General features: G+C 41.8%; 1 protein-coding gene across 3 annotated transcripts in view; it reads right to left on the bottom strand.

Annotated features, from left to right (window-relative positions):
- PELI2 (pellino E3 ubiquitin protein ligase family member 2) overlaps nucleotides 1-18,194 on the bottom strand; it is a 40,573-nt gene extending 22,379 nt beyond the window's left edge. The window contains exon 1 of one of the 3 annotated variants that reach the window (XM_072115745.1): nucleotides 17,756-18,194. In XM_072115745.1, coding sequence (XP_071971846.1) covers nucleotides 17,756-17,832 — 77 coding nt within the window. In that variant the 5' untranslated portion in view covers nucleotides 17,833-18,194. The remainder of the gene's footprint in view (nucleotides 1-17,755) is intronic. The other 2 variants (XM_072115746.1, XM_072115747.1) reach the window with 2 other exon arrangements.
- Between the last annotated feature and the right edge of the window lie 1,837 nt (nucleotides 18,195-20,031).

Below are 20,031 nucleotides of genomic sequence, written 5' to 3'. Positions count from 1 at the left end.
AAATAGTGTGGTGGGAAAACTGCAGCACATACACGAAGCCTAACTGGATACAGCATGGTTTGGGTTTTTTTGCAATTAAAATAAAATTAAAAAAAAGTAATGTAACACAAGAAAACTGCATGCAAATCCGATTAAGAAATGCACTGCGCACATAACATATCCTTATGCACTTAGTGTAGATTAAGGTCGGCTGTCGACGAACATGTGTACCCCATGGAAACAGATCCGTATACTGGTCAGATACCACTGAGCACACACAGTGCACAGGACAGGAGTCCTTGTATATATGCCAGGACTACCTGTCTGGTGGCCAACCTACAGCACTGGTATTGTATTTACTGTTGAAGGGAACCCGTCATCAAGAACATCACTCATACTTGAAGACTGGTTCCGATGACCTATGGCATGTTAAATTCCAAAATGCCTGCGTCAGCAAAATGAATAAATCCAGTGCTTTTTAAAACGAGTAATTTTTACATTACCTGGCTCCCTACCAGCAGTGTGTGGAGAGTCCCTGGGAAGAGGGTGCCATATACCCTTGTGTCCATAAGGGCAAAGGGCATTTTATTTTTAGAGGACCACAGACCCAGGGGCCAGTTAGCCACATGCAAGCAGCAAAAACAGGTTGAACAATCACAGCAAAGCTTTGTTTCACAAGCACCCTAAAAAAAAAACCAAAAAAAAAAAAAACCACGATAGCTGTTGTTATGGGCAACAAAGGCCGGTTTTTAGCCACAGCTCCACAGCAGTTTGGTGGTAAGCTTTGTGTGGCACACTACCATCCCATTGCTGCCGTATGGAAACATGGCATAGTATTCTTCCAGAAAATTAGCACGTCTGCCTCCATAATAACTATACAAACCCCGTTATACACAGCTCTGATATTAATGTCCAGCATACAGATCCTAGACAGGAAGTCTGAATATGGGAACCTCACATTTCGGGTAGTAACCGAGTTTATGACAGGAAGGACCTCTAAATATGTTAGAAGGATAAGAAACAACCACCAAGAGCTGTAATCTCCTGTTGTGGGGTGGAAACTATTGCAAACTCCAAGAAATAAAAACACATTCTATTCTAGTCCCGAAAATCATATGTAATTTTAAGTACAAAGAAGATCCTGCGGAGCGCAACCACCAGGGAAAACAAGGAAGCCAATTGTCTAACAATTCAGGTTATTTCACCGGGATCAAAGGAAACAAATGCTCATCGAGACAGAAGAGGTCTTAGAAGAGAAAACACGAATTAGTAGCGTTTATGTGCTCATTACTGAGGTATTTATGCTCCTCTTCTTCCTCACACTTGATGTAAACAGTATAACAAATGTCCTCTCACTAGCCCACCCAATAGTCTCAGGGCGATACACCAGTATTCCCGGAAATGAATGGGTCACAACTACAAAGCAATCTGGAACCAAACACACAAGTGAAGAAACAAAATACTTTGATTATTGGCGGCAACTCATTTTATGACACACCTTGGATCATTTATGCTTTGTTTTTACAATAAATCTTTAGATTGATGTGGGACCCCTAACCAATAAGCTGCTTTCAGAGTTAAAGGGGTTGGAAAACACGGCTCCTCTCCTAAAGCTGTGCATGGTATTGTGACCAAGTCCCACTGCTTTGTATACAGCTGAGCTGCAATACCAGTATAAGTTATGATCAGGTTTTTGGAAGCCATGTTTTTCAACCTCTAGACAACCTTTAATGCACACAGTAAAGGCAAACTACACAATGATATGAATCCCTTCCTGACCCACATCCATGGCATCCAGATCCTTCACTGCTGATGAGATAGAATACATTTTAACTGTGCCGTCTACAGCTAGCCGTCTATTCCTCGTGGAGTAGGACTTACTGGTTTTACTATAATCCCAGGTCATGTCCATAGGCTTCTTGAAAGTCTAACACTGATGTAAAAGGCAGCTGCCTTATTTAAGTGGAGAGATCGCTTTGCCTTTAGCGCAGTGGAAAATATATTTGCGTAATCTATACACAGAGAAAGGGACAGGAAGTAAAACATCTCTGTAGACAAGAGTCATTCAGCCGATCAGCGATCCGGTATGGCCAGTACATAGAGAATGGAGCATCTACTGTTCCAATCTATGGATGTAAATTGCCAAAACCTGCTGATCTTTCCTATTTCCTATTCTAACATAGGTAATCAATAACTTTCATTCAGATAACCCTTTAAGAGATTACTGTATTAAGGGGAACTTGTAAGGGCATTTTGAGAAATTAACAACCCATAGGTCCTTATGTTGTCCCAAATTGTACTATGAAAATAATTACATCACATAACTCCAAATATGAATGTAATGTCTATGATTGCTACTATTCCTGGCACACTTCTTTAGTAAGGCCAGAGCAGTACCAGACCTATAGGTGCAAATCCCAAAATTTAGTGAACCCCCACACCAACGGGGCTTATCAGACTAATCACATTAGGGCCCGTGGCTGCTGTTGCACAAAGCGATTTTCTGCTATTTACGGATAAATCACTGTAAACACTGGCGCCGTTGGCCCGACATGCCAAGCGCAGTTCAGTAATCCTAAATTCAGAATCACGGGGGTCCCAATTGTCAGACCCTCAATGATCTGCTGTGGATAAATAACAACTTGGGACAATGCCTTTAAAACACAGATTTGCAGTGATTTGACAGTAAATGAGGGCTACGGGGAATTCATCAAGGCCATCGCTACGTGCTAACTTGTACACAGAGGTTACAGGTGCAAGGAAGGAAACTTTTTATGCTAATTATTTTGTTTAAAGCAATGGAACAGTGAATGTGAAAATTGCGCCCAAAACATAATCTGCTTGGAAATAGATATGCAGAAAATGTTTTGGAATTAAAAAAAAAAAAAAATAAATATATATATATATATATATATATATATATATATATATATATATATTAAATATTATTATTATTAAGGTGCTCGTAGACATCTAACAGCCAACTATTCCCTCTACATTATACATGCATGCTCAGTTCAGGCGAGCATGCACAGGTGGTGAATGAGGAAAGGGGACTGAGCCTAGAGGCGCTGCCGAAATAGTGCGTAAACGATGATGTGTACATGGAACGTCAGAGTTATTTCATTACTGACAACAGTGGCGTCTGACTGCCATGAACTACATATTTCGCCAAGTTGTCCATCACGTATGTATCGATTCACAATCCTTCCCCAGCACATCGAAGCCTTCATCAATCCCAGACGCGGGCAGGGAAACCACAACTGATCTCATGATATACATCAGCGCTGCAGGCTAAAAACAACATTTAGCCAAAACATTTCAGAGACGTCCGATTTCAGCTCAAGAGACTAATGAGCATAAGGAATAATCTCGGTTTCATCGCAACAAAGCTAAAAATTCTACCGACAGCCACCACATGTCCCCGATTTTGAAGCAGTAACAAAAAAACCTGGTTGATCAAGATGTGAAAAAGCCAAAATGAACACGGCTCAGTATCAAGCGGTAGCCAGTAATGGATATTTGAGAACGGGAAGTAATGCAAAACATCCCACATTTCCCAGCAGCTTTCAACAAGTCATTTGTCAAGTTACAAAGCAGGTGCACAACTACATTAGGAGAATTTCATGGTGGTTAAAAACCAAAAACAGATTTGCACATGAGCACCTAGGACACTATCCGGGCAATTCGCTGGGTTACTGAGAAGATTACATTTACAGGGCAAGGGTTAATCATAAAACCTAGTGACAAACCAATGCTAAAACACTGGTGCCTTCAAAAATAAAAGCTCAAACATGTCCCATAATGATCCAGGTTAGTAAACTTGTGGCAGGGTGGTGACGGCAGTGTAGCAGTTTACCCTCCTGGTAAGAACATCTTCACCATTAAACGGGTTTTCCCAAGGAGATTGCCAAATATGGCACTCGGTAATCTCCGCTAGTTCCATAGAGATGAATAGGGCAACCCGGCCGCAAATCTCGGAGAGATTGAAGGAGATGAAAGGGCCCATCGAGGGTACATTGGACCGCTCCCCCTTCACCGTTCTCGTGATCTATGTGGGGGTTGTGTCTCATCACTGAAGATTTTTTATCCGATGTTTGATAAACTCACTCCACTTTTCCCTTCAGACAACTTACATCAAGTGAATCCAGATGTGGTAGACAAATTTATGGGGCGCGACTTTTCAAATGTCACAAATGAAGGTGCAAATCCACTCCAGTCCTTCAGTGGAATAGGAAACTCTTTAGGAACTAGTAGTAACAAATGAGCGCATTGAACAATAAAGGTGCATATCCACTGCAGACATTAACACCTCATGTGCCACACTTAGCAAGCTGTGTAAGCCACTACCATAGCTTTGACCTGCAAGAGACATCTAAAGGGCTCCTAAGAGTGGACTAGGATCCAGCCCAATGTGATCTGCCCCATAGTGTAAATGTATCATGATGGGAAATTTGATTCTGTTTTGCTGGCGTTTTTGTTAAACACCAAAATTATATAAAAGTGTTATATAAAGACCTAAAAAGTCACCAGTTTCTTCACCTCCCCCTTACTGGAGCGAGATTGTAATACATTTACAACTTGCACAGTTGCCTTTCCAAAACTACTTCATAGTTTAATGGGGGGTGTAACCCAACGTTTCTGGGAAGCGTTGAAAAAAAGGCAAAAGCTAACTGCACGTGTGAACGCATCTCGAAACACACAAGGATCATTAGAGCAGTAAAAAATATTTAAGAGGATGTAATAAAAATGCTCTAAATAATAAACTATGAAAAGAAAGGTTACAGAATTATTTGAGTAGCACAGAAGGTCCCCATTCCAGCTGAGCTACAATAGCTGACCCTTAACCTAATGTCATAAAGCCCATTGGGATATTCTCCAATATGGCAGCACATGGAGCAGAAACAGAAAATTTCATTGGGGGGGGGGGGGGGGGGATTTGTTACACACAGTCACCATGTATAACAATACCCACTTTGATGAGGCTATCTGGTTCTGTGCTAACGCGATATTGGAAGTGTGAGCATGTAGGAGTTTGAGTTGTCCTGACATGACTTTGTTTCTAATCAAAACCTTTGTTTCCATAGAAACGGAGAATTTTGCAGCAGATCGGGAACTACTTGGCCCACCTAGTCTACCCCTCTCCCTACCTGCAATTTTAAGATCCAGTGAATTCAGGTCTCACTACTATTTTGGTCTTAACAAGCAGACATCCTTGAAAGTAAATGAAAGCAGCCGATGCTTTATAAAAGTGCTAAAAGTTGGATCAAGTAGCTTCACACAAGGTCCCGATGTACCAGGTTATACAGGAATACTGTTCTAACATACAGATGGGGGAGATCACATGGTAAAACAAAAACTTATTATGTACTTATTATGGTGAAAGTGTAGTGGTTACTTATGTACCTCTATTTCAGACCTGCAATGAAACCCTAACCATGAAATTATTAAAGCGTAACTGTAAAACTATAGTGAATTTTTAACAAATTATTATATGCAATTCCCCTTTTGATGTCTATTTTGTGCTGCTCATCCTTTTCTTTCCAAAGTTATGACATTTTCTCTTCTGAAAATGTTTGACAAATCTCTCAGAGATAAAGTGGGCGGAGATTAATGCCTGTCAGTCTGTGCCCTCAAGCTGAGGCCAGTTAGTTTGCCCACAGATCCCATGATGCCTTGTGTTCTCACTCAAAGTAATTTAGCATTAAATCCATTTATTTTCCCCTCTAAATCCACTGTGCAGTGTTAGTTTAAATCCACTGAACCCTGTACAATGCACATACAGGATGTATATGTAATATACATGTAATAAGTGGTACAAATCATTAGTACATGAGGTCTATAGTCTGTGCTGTGTGAGCACAAAGGGTTAATAGTTTATCTGGTCAGAGGCGATACTGCCAATGGCAAGGGGAGGGAAGTGAGCATTGACAAGAGCAGAGACAGAGAAACTTCTGTAGAATCACAGACTAAGATGGAGGGATTGATAGGGAACAGGGAGATCTTGTAACTCACTATTCTGTGCAGGAGACATCTGCATTCACTATTCTGCATGCTTCCAGCTCTGGTACATTCACCGAAACACGACCTCCTCCCCTGTGTGCAGGGAGCAGCAGCTCCTCCCCTCCCAGAAACAAAGTGTAAACAACATACTGATTCATAAGGCTCATCAGCACATGGAGAGGAGGCAGCCATTGCAGCAATGAGGTAATCTTAGGACTATAGCAAGGAAACTACTGCATATAGGTAATAAAGAGAATAGGCAAACTTATTTTACATCCTAAGAGCTATTGATTTATGAAAAATAAAAAACCTTTACAGTTATTCTTTAATGGAATACTCCAGCATATTGCACATAATACATATTAATAGAGATAAAATCATCAAGGGAAATATTAGGTAGGGATGGAAAGAATTTATCCTTGGCCTCCTTATCTGTCTGAAAAGGACAGAGCTCAGAAGGCTTTTAGAAACACTGCTCACTTTAGGAGAAAGAAGCAGAAAAAGGCACAGACAAATGACTACTATCCCTTCTTGGATAAATAAAAAATGCTGCTAGTCTGATCTCCCTTGATCCTTTATTCGGGAATTCCACTTAAAACTCTGCCTTAATAAACAGATTTCTCAGGCGTCCCTTTAAGAACACTCAGGTTTACTAAGAGTCAAACTCCTGCCTTATAATGGAAAATACTGTTCCCTGTTGGATGGAAAATGCTGCTGAACATTCCAGCTACAGAAGGAATCACACATCATCTACACCGCTGGATAACAACGTCACAGGGAAGCGAGAATTACAAAGCTGGGGTGGGCTTTTATTATTAGAAGGACTGAAAAAAGACCCCTGGCCACAAAATTAGTCATCTACATTTCATAATTTGGAGAATTCTGAAATCTCCACATACAGGGCATTCAATATAACAGATTTAGGGGGGGGGGGATGGTTACATAGTTAAAGAAGGGGTACTGTGAATACACAATAAGTCAAATAGGAGACATACAAATTCCTTTATCTGTAGAAATAACGTTTGCCATGAGACCTCTTGCAGACGGACCCTCTCGCTTAATCACATTTCTTTTATCCTCTTAGACATCTGGGTTGTGTTTAGGAAACATGTTAGGGCCAAGAGTCATGAACACATTTCACATTTTTAAGAGAATCCGTCACCAGCACAGGCTCCTGGAATATAAGAGACTATGTAAAACCTTGTAATGAAGCACAACAAAATGTTCTCTAGGTGTGGGGTTCACGATGTAATATACAAGTCCCAATCACTTAAAGGAAATCATCAAAATCAGGAATGATAAACCAGGGACAATTACTCATAGATCCAGGCATTGTGACTGTGGTAATTCTTATATTTCTTATGCATGGCCTGCTTCCTTCAACTTGTAAAAATATGCTAACAAGCCTTAAGGGATATTGGAGGGGAGGGGGGTCTTAACACAGCCCCTCAGTGCTACAGCTTCACAGGCAGTTACACTGTGTAAGAGCACTTCTCCCTCCCACTGCCTGCTGTAATCTCCCATGTGGTGGGGGGGATGGCTTCAGCACAGTGTAGCGGCCTATGAAACTGCAGCATGGAGGGGCTCCGGCATTGGCCCCCCAGAGCCGTTCAGACTCATTAGCACAAATATTCTGGATTTTGCTTGTTCCTATAATTAAAGGAGATCTACAACTTGCTAAATTTTTGTTAAATTATGGTGCACAATGTCGCAGCTTCTGCTCTTTCTATGGATCATGTCCATTTTCCTGGTAGGACAATTGTTAAAAAGTTATTAGAACACTTAATAATTGAGATATACAGAAAGCAGGACAATATTTTTTGGTGCAAATAACTCAAAAATCATGTCACATGTTATATAGAAAATCTGCCCCTGCATTGAACCTATGTGTGAGCATCACATGGTCAAGATAAGAAATCTTTGTTCCGGATGCTCATCTGGTAGCCAGCGCCAGAAGTGCCAAATTTATATTAAACATAAAGTGTGTGCGTATGTTTGTATATGCATATGTGTGTATATGTAATATGTGTGTGTATATACACACACACACACACACACATATTATACATACATACACTATTTGTTTTGCAGGACCAGAAAACGACAAAGTCTGGTGTCTCTCCGAAACGCGCTCATCCAGATGTAAAACACAGCAAACTGACCGGCTACTGAACTCTTATGTGTCAGCAGAATAGCGAGCAGTGTACATAAAGGGTTTGTCTTTCTATTACACAGACCAACAGAGAAAAGGGGGGTGAAAAAAAACGGTGCACATTGACCTCCAGGCTGCCTGCAGATGTCTGACAATCTGTGTTTCTGAGTCTACTCTGGTAAATTCTGGTCCTTGCAATAGACACACAGATGGGACGGAAAACTCTGTGGATACAAAGACACAGAAGGGGCCAAATGCCAATATTCAAATCCACCGACTCATTGTTTGCTTTAGGACACAGGAATTAAAATTAAAAAAAAAAAAAACATGGGATATAAATCACTAAGACCAGTCTAAACTAGTAATATTATGTCAATGGATAAAAAACAACAACATTCTCAATATTGCAGTGTACCTGTTATTTCATGCCTTATGACACCAGCGCCATTTCTGACCATCATATTGGAAGCCTCACACTGCATGTTACCGCTGTATCCTCTCATACAAGTACTGCGGAGCCGAGGCAAAATCACCACCAAAATAAGGAATATAAACTCCACCTGCCTCACAACGTATGAAATTTTTTCCAACTCTGCAGACATTGGAGGAGATAGAAAAGTCTCTTCCTCCATCACTTGCTCTCTATAGACTTCTATGGGAAGCATTTCGTTCCTCTGTGAGTGGACAGATCATTTTGTATCCCAAGATAAGATTTGGCCACATTCAGACATCTTACGTGTAGCACATTATGGCTGCAAATGATGTCAATTTCTTCTTTCCTGGGTGAATTGTTCCCGAGTACATTAACCAGTTAAATGGGTTGGCCACTTTCAGTAAATATTATTTGTGAATTAAAAAGTTATAAAATTTTTAAATTTACTTTTTGTATCAATTCCTCATAGTTATCTAGATCTCTGCTTGCTGTCCTGCTATAGAAAGCTTCTCTGTTTACTTCCAGTGGATAGAATCTGTCTATGGTGATATGATGGACACACAGGTGCATGAGCCGTTATAATCACTGAGAGTTATAGGAGTTGTGTGATCACGCCTTGAGCACCTGTGTGTCTATCATACGACCATGGACAGATTACATCCACTGGAAGTAAATAGAGAAGCAAAGCAAGCAGAGACCTAGAAAACGGTGAGGAATTGATACAGAAAGTATATTGAAAAAAAATTGTATAACTTTACCTTACACAAACAATATCAATTATTTGGTGAAAGTGAACAACCCCTTTAAGGACCGGCCCATTTTCAGATATTGCATTTCCATTTTTTACTTCCTGTATTTCAAAAGCCAAAAACTTTTATATTTTTCTATTTAGAAAGCTGTAAGATGGTTGTTATCCGCAGGACAAATTATACTCAGAGGCACCATCCTATACTCCTTGGAATCTACTGGGAAAAAACAAAAAAAAAAAAAAACACACAGTTGCGTCATTTTGGATTTACGACTTAACTACGCTCAGTACGATCATGAGGATGCAGAATTTTTTAAACTTTTTTAATACTTCGGTCTATTGAACTGTTTAGAATGTCATTTGTGGCGGAATGAGACGTTTTCATTGATGCTATTCTGAGAAATGTACCACCTTTTATATCACCTTTTCATTTACATTTTTATGGGTCTTCTGAAGGTTTTTTTTTCCAGTTACCAGGATCACCACAGCAATAAACTCACTAAATAAAAAAATAATTAAGTATTTTTGGACGTGTGGACACACAACACGTTCATGATTTTGTTTTTCAATTTATTTGTATATGCGTTGTACGGAAAGGCGGAGTGGGTAATTAAAATTTTGAAAAAAAATTTTTTTTATATTTTTAAAACCCATTCTAATTTTTTATTCTGATTTCTCATGCAATAATATGGTATTGCAATATATTGTAAATATACAATACTTTTATCACAACTTACCTCCACCTGGTTATAATAGCGAGTGTTAAATGGCAGCCAAAGGCACCTCCTATAGGCTGCCAGATGTCATGGCCACCAATCAGCAACTCGTGAAGATGCTGATGGGCTGCTGATTGGCAGCCCCCATGTGAAGCCACTATTTAGATAAAATGGCCGTCCTTGACCACAGCACCTAACAGGTTGACTGCCGTGATTGTTGCCCACAGCGAACGGGGCAATTAGTGCCACGTGGGGGCTTACATGCAGCGTTTGGGGGTTTGGTGTGTTCTCCGTTTTGCGGTATGAGGTGAAAAACCTTTATCGAGACTTTAATTTCTGAAAACTATTCTGAGTAAATATGTCTAGGGTGAGCAGAGAAACTAGCAACCACTCGTGTGACAGCTGAGCCGATACCTGTATAAGCAAGGATATGCTGCAACAGTAAGAAAACCATATGTGCCCACATGACTCCTCTATGGTTATTTTGATACATCCCTTGTCAAATATTGCACAGAAAATTGAGTCAAACTTGGTAGAGAAGTTTGTGATTGCCAACATTGATCATTTTGATAGGATGGAGAATGCAGCCAATGTCTAGGGGGCTCTTCAAACTACAGGTTAATGGCAGAAGTCCAAAGACATATAGCTTTCATCTGCCCCATGTTGTGCCACCAGCTTTATTCCTCTGCCAGTTCAGTGCATTGGCCACGAGTCCATGGGTGCTAGACTTTCATCAAGAGACCTTGATAGTCATATGTCCATTGAACCTACCAGAGAATAAGGAACACATCAATGCAAAGTCTGGGACAAAGTTAGACCATCCGCCACAGAGCATATGGACATAGGGAACTTCATTCAGAAATTGGTCAACAATGTTGACTTGATGGCACCAAGAGCTACATCATCTTGGAGATTCCCTTAATTTTTTTCCAGACACGACAACCCAATACACAAGGTTTTCTGGGCAATTTTATATCTACGCAAGAATAATTAAGATAAAACTGGCTGGCAGCCAATCAGGTTCTTAGATTTTTACCAGTCTGGGGAAGTCAAAAAGTTGTTTGGTGGTCTAAGATTTACACCAAATTACAGCTCCAGTTCTCACGTAGACTAGTACATGTGAGAAAGTCACTAGTATCTAGAGTTTCTGAAGGCCAATCCATTAAAATTAAAAAAAAAAAAAAAAACGCTTATTGGCTTTTTTAGATTGTAGCCAATAAAAGGCATTCATAGAGCAAAACCAATGTCATAAAACGCATTCGCCTACCTAGACCAGCCTCCTAGCAGTGAAGCTGTTAACAAGTCTCTCCCAGGAACAATTTGGAGCCTTATTAGCTCCCAACTGTATTATTTACACTGATAATTATAAAATTGGCCCAACATCACGCTCAATTACTATGATACTTCTGGGCCATAAAACAAAGTCAATTACCTTAATCCTCAGAGAATATGATTATCCTGTTGAAAACCAAAACGTCTTGAAGGTTTTAGGTAGATTACGATTTCTTGTGCTCTCCCTTTTGGCACAATCAATCATCGACAGACATAGATTGACCGATCTCTTTGGTCTCGTCATACACATGCTGTCACAAACTTACAACTCCCAGCATGCTCAAGCTATGCTGGGCGCTGTAGTCCTGCAACTTCTCCCAAAAAGCCATAACCCTATGTTGTCCTCAACTGCACTGGAGATGAATCAGTCGAAGCCCCTCCGCCAACCCCAAACTGGTCGGGTTAGAGGGAGCCAGGTTGGATACTATTCAAATATATTTATATAGTGATTCCGTATAGACACATATGTATGAAGAGATGCCAGCCATAATCTAGGAACTCGGCAGAGATAAATATATCAAAACCGCCCCCAACAACAGATCTACTGCGTAGAACGGCAATTCTGATCCTCGCTGTTGCTATATCGACAGACAACAACTACAGCAAACACAGCTGACTTATAGATGAAAAGGGAAGGATATCTATAGAGAAGACTACAGATTATGCAGGGCTACCCATCACTCCCAGCTATCAGCCCAGTATGTACAGCAGCCACCAGACTGGTTCATGGTAAAAGTTATCAGTCCATGTTACCTATGGAGATAGAGCCCCCAGACCTAACCACTGATCTCACGCAATGCAAATGTGAACAGGGCCTTAACAACTTGCTCACATGGCCTGGAGGTTGTCAGATCAGGGTGTACCTGCCTCTAAACAAACGGGCACAGCACCCACATATGTGTGGCTCAGAACTAAGGAAGCACCAGAGTAGGTAAGCATAATTCTTTTTGTTTGTTTTTTTTTTAACCCCAGACCACCTGTATATTTTTTTTAAACACACAGACCACCCCTTTAAAACACTGCAAGTTGTCTACACAAACCATGGAGGTCATTTAAAAAAAAAAAGTTAAGTACAAAAATAACAACCTAAAACCACAGGTGCAAAACCATGTGTGGTCTACAAAAAAAAATGAAGTGTGCTATTCTCTTTTTTCAAAAGTAGTCTTGGGGATACATTAAAAATAAAAATGTGCAGATGAAGTCTAGGCTGCCCAACTGGGAACCCACCAAGACTAAGCGAAAAGGTCCATAAAGAAGCACTAGGAAAATTGGTAGACAATATAATTCCTAAGTGTCATATACAGCCCTCCTCAGGTGCTGAGGTAAGATACAACAGAGTATAGCATTGCTATATCCCCATGTAGCCTTTTAAAAATGCCTTTGTCAGCATTCTGAAGCATTTCAGCACTTTATAAAACTATTTCACATTACCTGGCTCCCGGCCAGAAGTGTGTGCCGAGTCCCAGGGGTTTGGTTGGGGGAAATTAAGTACTGAAATGATTAAGAATGAAGACAAAGGCAGCTAAAAAACACAATTAAGTTTTTCTAGATGGGACATCTACCACATCTCTTTTGCTACCTTGGCAACAGCCTTACCATCAAGCATGACTTTCAGGAAGCCTAAAGATACAATGTGGGATTAAAGCCAAAGCGGTATACCTATTCCAGAAGGAATACATTTGCCACTGTAGACAGAACTGTTCCTACGTGGTTGTGTCTCTTCAGGACAGTGTAAGAAACTGGTTTGAGGCTTTTGTCTGGGATCAGGGAATAAGAGTTCTCCAAACGTTCCATAAACGACTAATGTGTTTATATGCTCATTCAATAGAGCTATAGTCTAACTATAGAGGATCCGTTATAACAGCTGGACAATCACCTTTAAAAAGGAACCAAGTCACCAGGTTTGGCACCTTTATATTTATAATCTATTGCTGTTGAGGTTTAGGACCCCAAATACAAGAACACCTCTTTGATTCATAGTAACAAACAGTTTTATAACCATAAGACCTGCACCTGAATGTGCGCTTTTCACGGGCCACAAAAAAAAAAAACCGTTTCAGCCAGCGTGTCATCGGCGTGTGAGGTCCGCAAGTCCAAGCCGCAAACACAGACAAGAATAGGACCTGCTCTATAATTTGGAGCAGTCAGTTCACACATGGGGCTGTCGAAATAAGTCCATAGAAATACACAGGGCAGTGCGGTAGCCACTTATGTGCAAGGGGCCGATAGGAGACAAAAGGGTTCAAGACTTCGAGCACGGACAATGTAGCTTCACCGGAGCATGCGCATGTATCAGGGTCATCTTCCACAGGTAATAAATCGCCAAATGGCTCAGTAGACAAAAGGTCACCTGGTGACGTCCTGCCCCCGAGGGTGGGGTAACACAGTGAGTTCACACTTACAGAAATGATTCAAACCAGCCAAACGCCTTTTTAAAAGCATGCGTTTTTGTAATGACTCTTACAATGCGTTTTGAAACCTACAGTGTGAACGCATCCTAAGGCGAATGATTCTGAGCAGACTATTCTATGGATTTTATATCCCATGGCGCTCTTCAGCTGGGGTTACGTTATTGCACCAAGTATGTCCTGACATCATAGGTGGGGTATACATCTGGATCATCATGGTGACTATATAGGGCTGTACTATATAGTAACACTGCCGCGAGTATACATGGTTTGTGACCTCAGCCCGTGGTGCTATAACACTACCCTGTATCCCAGGATGCCCATGTCACAGAGCATTTTGGGAATACACAGGAACCACGTTCTCCATGTTACCGTCATCAACACAAGCACCATACCTCTTCATCTAGAAGCTCAAACTTTCCAGGAGGCTGCAAAACTTCTCAAAAAAATTTTACTTGCTATAAAATCCTCATTTCTAACCATATCCAGGAGGAAGCAAAGATGCAGATCAGCAGACGCCAATCTGTAAGGAAGTGTGAGCGTACCAGCATGTGGGCATTGGAGGGAGTGCCACACAGACGCCCAGCTACCACACATTTCTGCAGACGAGGATGTGAACAATGCAGCCATCTGCGGCGTTATTTATGACCAGCGTTGCTCCACGCTATTTTTACACGTACATTTATAAACACGACTAGATTTAGCGTAAAGCGAGCGGTGCCAACCACTTGACTGTGCTCGCACAGACGGGCAGCTCTATATTTGGTCATTTCAGTAGCAGCTCTGTAATATTTACTCGATGCCCGTTCTGGACTGGCACAGAATGCAGAAATTCTAGGAATTATAGACTGGTATAATTATTGTACAGAAATGGAATCAATGGGACTCCAAAATCTGACAAACAAACCCTATAAAAATAAACCCTTGACTAAGGGGGATGTATTTGTCCCCTGCAGCTTTCCCTAAAAACTAATATATTTTACGTCAGATGAATTTTCCTGTGGACCAATATATTTCAAGGCAGGACTGGGGTCTTTGTAGGATACAGTGTGCAGCCCCAAATGCTGCAGCTGAAAGCTACTATTTCGTAGAACCCCCTTAGCGACGTGCCAATGAATTTAAAGGAAAATCTACCATCAAAATCCAGGAACTTATAGTACCAGGCCCTATGACTATCAGTCATAGAAGGGCTCCTGGGAGTGTTACCAGAGCCCCTCCATGCTGTGGCTTCACAGGCTGTTACATTGTTTTATCCTGCCCCTCCTCCCTCTGTCTGATGTAATCTCACCGCAGCAGAGGAAGTTTCAGCACACAATGTGGGGTAGGGGGTTCTGCTCCGGCTCACTGTAACAGCATGTGAATCTACATCATAGAGGGTCTCTGGTACTGCCTCCAGGGACCTCACTTATTAGCATAATTTTAAAAACTCGATTTTAGGAGGAAGGAAGCAATGGATAACAAATTTAAGTAGATTACTACAGTCACAGAGTCTGGACCTATGAGTGTTACTGCTTTATCCTGCTTGAAGATTTCCTTTAAAGGGGTTGTCCAGCTCATACAATTGACTGCTGTAAAATAACAAACGAAGGCATGCATACCCGGGTAGTCATCCAAACTCTATTCTGGCTTCCACTGATCATGTGATGGAATCAGTGATCGACATGATCATGTGACTGCTGCACCGGTAACCTCAGTGGATATTGTAGTCAAGTGACAAATGACAAAACAATTGGTCGGGGGAAGGAGAACAGAGGGGGGTATGAGGTCATGTGATGCAATCTTCTATTGCCATACATCCTGTATGTGTAGACAGGACATTGTTCACACCAGCTGCTAAACAAAAGATCATTTTAGGTGCAAGATCTGTCTGACTGCTTATCACATGGGCCAATTATTGGGAATGACATTTGTGTTGTCCCCATTCACTCTGGTTACACACGGCCACATCTGATACACCAAATATACAGGGCGATTTTTTCATAAATCTCTTCTTATGGCAACCAATCAGAGCTCAGATTTCATTTTCCCACAGCCATTTATAAAATTAAAGCTCATTGGTTTCCATGTACAACTAGAATGGTTTTAACCTCAGAAACTTTATGATAAATCTCCCCCCCACAGACTGTATGTCACCCATGTATCCATCACATGACCTGTGTGTCCCGGTCACATGCTTGGGAGGAACCCATAAGACGCATCAGTCTCTATACAATACGGATCAGGGACAACATATTTAAAAGTTTTAGAAGACTTAGTTTGTTTTGACTATAAGTGAAAAATAATGTAACCCAACGGAAGGGATTTTCCTTTCCGAATTCCCGTTTGGAAGCTCAGTATTGTCTTTAGGGTCATTAAAGGTGTCGTAAAAACTTAGCAAGTTGTACCCTATTCACAGAAGAACGAGGTAATCTTTAAGGGCCAGAATGCTAGGACCCCAACCAATTCACGAAAGCCCCCCCCCCCCAGCAGTTTGCAGGAAAATTGCTGAGCACAGCGCTCAGGCAGTGAAAGGGAGTGTTGGAAATAACAGAAAGTTGTGCATTGCAATTGCCAACACTTCTATACTATTGAATGCTGCTTCACCCATTATACTGGACACCTCGAGATTACAGGGGTCCCAGCAGTTGGATCCCCACCAATCAACTTGTGGATCAAGGATAACTTACCAAGTTAATGCAACCCATTAAATAATACATAAACACTGCAGAAACTGTATCCCATGCATCTATCAATCAGGGCGTTTTTGCATAAATCTGGTTATTCATTTTAACGTCCATTGTGCTGATTGGATAGAATCCAAAGCATGTGATTTTTAACCGTTTATTCTCTGGTTTCTCAATCTTAAGATGGGTAACTAACAGGACCTCCAAGTCAGCGCCCCACACATCTCATCCTGTATCACACAAAGCCCTCTACTAGACATATTTGTATCACATAAAAGTATGAAACAAAAACACAACAATGTATCAAAAGCCACAAAACCTTGCTTTGTTTCACTAACACTCAGCAGTACTGCCTGCGTCTAGGGACGTCCCATCATTGTGATAGGAGCACAGACCATGTCTATATCACATAGATATGTCTGATCTACTGTATATGTATGGGACACTGGGCCAGCAGGGATGTTGCTGCCCTCTCACCACGCTATGGGATGGCACCTTCACTTGGACACGGCAAGAGTTAATAGCAGAGTTAGCAGAACACGCTGTGGTTGCCAGCTCTGCGACAATGTGCTGTCAGAAATAAACCCGGCCCTGGGCTATAATAATAGCTGAACTATAATGGGGGAGGTCACGGACTGGCAGCGCAGAGCTCTACATATCACCCCGCAGCTGCTGCAGAGCCTCTTAGACAGGACCAAACAGACTTAATAGTCGGAAACCTTCTACCAAGCAACAATGAATAAGCAGTGGCCAACATTATCATATAGCTAGACAATGAGTGACCAAGTGGCGCTATGCAACTTTTACACTTTGAAGAACTGCATAGAAAAGTTATGGTGAAACTTTGTAACAAAGCCTATAAAGATGGTGACGTTCTTGATGGTGAACAATCATAGCGCATCATGTAATGAAAGGGAACGGATACTACAAACAGCTAGCAGTTTCATCAATATTCACATTTATTTGCTCGCGTTACTACACATTCTTGGGGACACCTTAGACGCAATTCCCTTAAAATGCACGTAACTTTACTAAAATGACGCATCAAAGTGGAAAGAGGGTGCATGTCTACGTTGCGATGAAGGTACACCTGCGACTTTGAGGTGGGTAAGAAGTTTCTACGGTCATCCTGTACCAATAGTCTACTCCAACTTTAGCGGCACAAGGAAAAAGTATACAGGAGCAAAATGTATATGATGCAGAGAACATCCATATTGTTTATGTCAAAGTTGCAGGATGGCGCCAGCAGCAGCACATGAGCCCCACACACAGAGGCCTAGAGTGGGCACAGAAGTGGGTCAGTAGGACAGATATCACTTACCCCAGCACCACCAGCTCCCCGTACTTGATGGGCTCCTTGTTAGGGGCGCAGTGCTCCTCCTGACTCGGGGAAAACATGGATGATCCCCCGTGAGCGGCCACAATCCCCTCCACAATCGTTAACGCAACCCCCCGGGGAGCTGCTCGGCCGACTTCATAGAGGCTGCCTCAGCCAGCGGTGAGTGGCGCAGATACGTATCAGCAGCATCGGCCACGTCCCGGCCAACGCACACTCCGCCGCCGCCAGTAACGGCCGAGCCGGGACACTCCACTCCACAGGTCACGGGGGTGCGCGCCGCCAGCCGCCCAGCGCAGTCTCTGCTCGGATACAGGCTGATCCCGCTAGCCGTACAAGATGCTGCTCCCCCTCCTCCTCCTCTCCGCCCTCCTGCTCTCAGGCTGCGAATGACTCGCCAGGCCGACCTCCTTCCTCCTCCCCCTCCAGACAACAAATGGAACCCCGCTGCTCTCCAAGTGCCGTGGCAACAGGACACCGGATTACCCCCGGGGGGGCGAGGGGCGTGGCCACTCCCGATTTCCACCCTCCTTACCCTCTGCACGTTTTTATATCATTATTCCCACTAAACATATCATCCTATTCATAATTCTATATAATACCAAACACAAAGCCAACATTAAACGCGAAACCTTCATCCGCTACCTTATCAACTCCCCCTCCGCCTCCGTCACTAGTGGACGCGTCCATACTGTTATGTAAACATAGAGTAAAATGGGCTGGGAGCTCTTAAAGGGGCCGCTCTATTTTTATCCGCAGATACTTTCTGCTGCCCCCTTTGCACCTGCAGGATTTTATTTATTTTTTTATTTCATTTTAATCTTTTATTGTATTTTTTCCCCTCAGTCTTCATTATTATTTCATGGCCTGAAGTGTAGGAATAACATCTGTTTCATATTTCTCCTACAGGAATAAAAGGCGATGAATTACTGTTTGCAATCTGTTATATAAAGCATCTGGTTTAGATTTGGTAATAAAGTGTTTTGGAAAAGGGAAATTTGGCAGGTTAGTTCTATTCAGCATGTAATTTTTTTTTTTTTACAGGTTTTCCGGATTGGATAAATTATGAGTCCCTCTCATTTGTACCCTTATCTAGGTGGAATATGCTGTAAGGATTTATTGTAGACATTAGAAACCAATCAGCCATATAGGAAATTGCAGGCCATATAGGTACGGCTGTAATCATATGTTCCCAGAGACAACCCATTCAGGATTAATTCACACGCTGCAGATTTTGCTTCAAATATTTCTGTGGCCGTCCCATTCATCTCAATGAGGCTGGCAGAAAATCTACATCCTTGCCTACAATGCAGCCCCATTAACATAAATAACCATAACAATAACATGCTTGGGCCACCATTTTCCCTATGATCCTCGCTCCCTGCTGATGTCATGGGTTTGTCGGTAGCATTTAAAGGGTTAAATAGTGATGAGCAGACCCATCCCTTTAAATGCCACCATTGTCCCTATTGGGTACCATGAACAAACTATTGTTTGAGCTTCAGCCATAATTAGCAAACCCAGACCTGAATGGGTCCACTTATCACTACTCATGACTAGAGATGAGTGGACCTGACCTTCCACAATGAGTTTGGCCACCCCCAACCTGAACGTTTTGCCGGATTGGCGATCAATCAGTCGATCTGGTAAATTTATTCCCTTAACAACAAGCCCAGGCTATCATTGTCACAGGTAATTGGAACCAGAACATCGGGTCAGCTCATCTGTACTCATGACTAACCTACATGCTGCAGGGGATCCAACTACTATGGCCCATAACAATACTAGTAGTCTCTATAAAGAGGCAATTAAAGAGCAAGATATAAAGAAAGATATATATAATAATAATAATTCCTTTATTTTATATAGTGCCAACTCATTCTGCAGCGCTGCACAGAACTTGCCAAATCAGTCCCTGTCCCCATGGGGATCACAATCAACCGACCAGAATGTTTTTGGAGTGTGGGAGGAAAGCGGAGGACCCAGAGGAAACCCACGCAAACACGGAAAGAACATACAAACTCTCTATTTATAAGAGAGATAGATATGAAAAAGATATAATATAGATGTAACATATAGAGCCGTAAGATATGAGCGATAGATAGATAGATAGATAGATAGATAGATAGATAGATAGATAGATAGATAAAGGGAGAATTGAAGAAAGTTCACATTTCTCACCTTACTGCCATTTTGTGGAGATAGAAAGCAGAAGGGCAGCACGGTGGCTGATTGAGAAGTGCTTCTGCCTTGCAGCATTG

The sequence above is a fragment of the Engystomops pustulosus genome, chromosome 7, assembly GCF_040894005.1.
Source record: "Engystomops pustulosus chromosome 7, aEngPut4.maternal, whole genome shotgun sequence".
Lineage (NCBI taxonomy): Eukaryota > Metazoa > Chordata > Amphibia > Anura > Leptodactylidae > Engystomops > Engystomops pustulosus.
The sequence above is the reverse complement of the archived record's forward strand: the minus strand, read 5'-3'. Positions and strand labels throughout refer to the sequence as shown.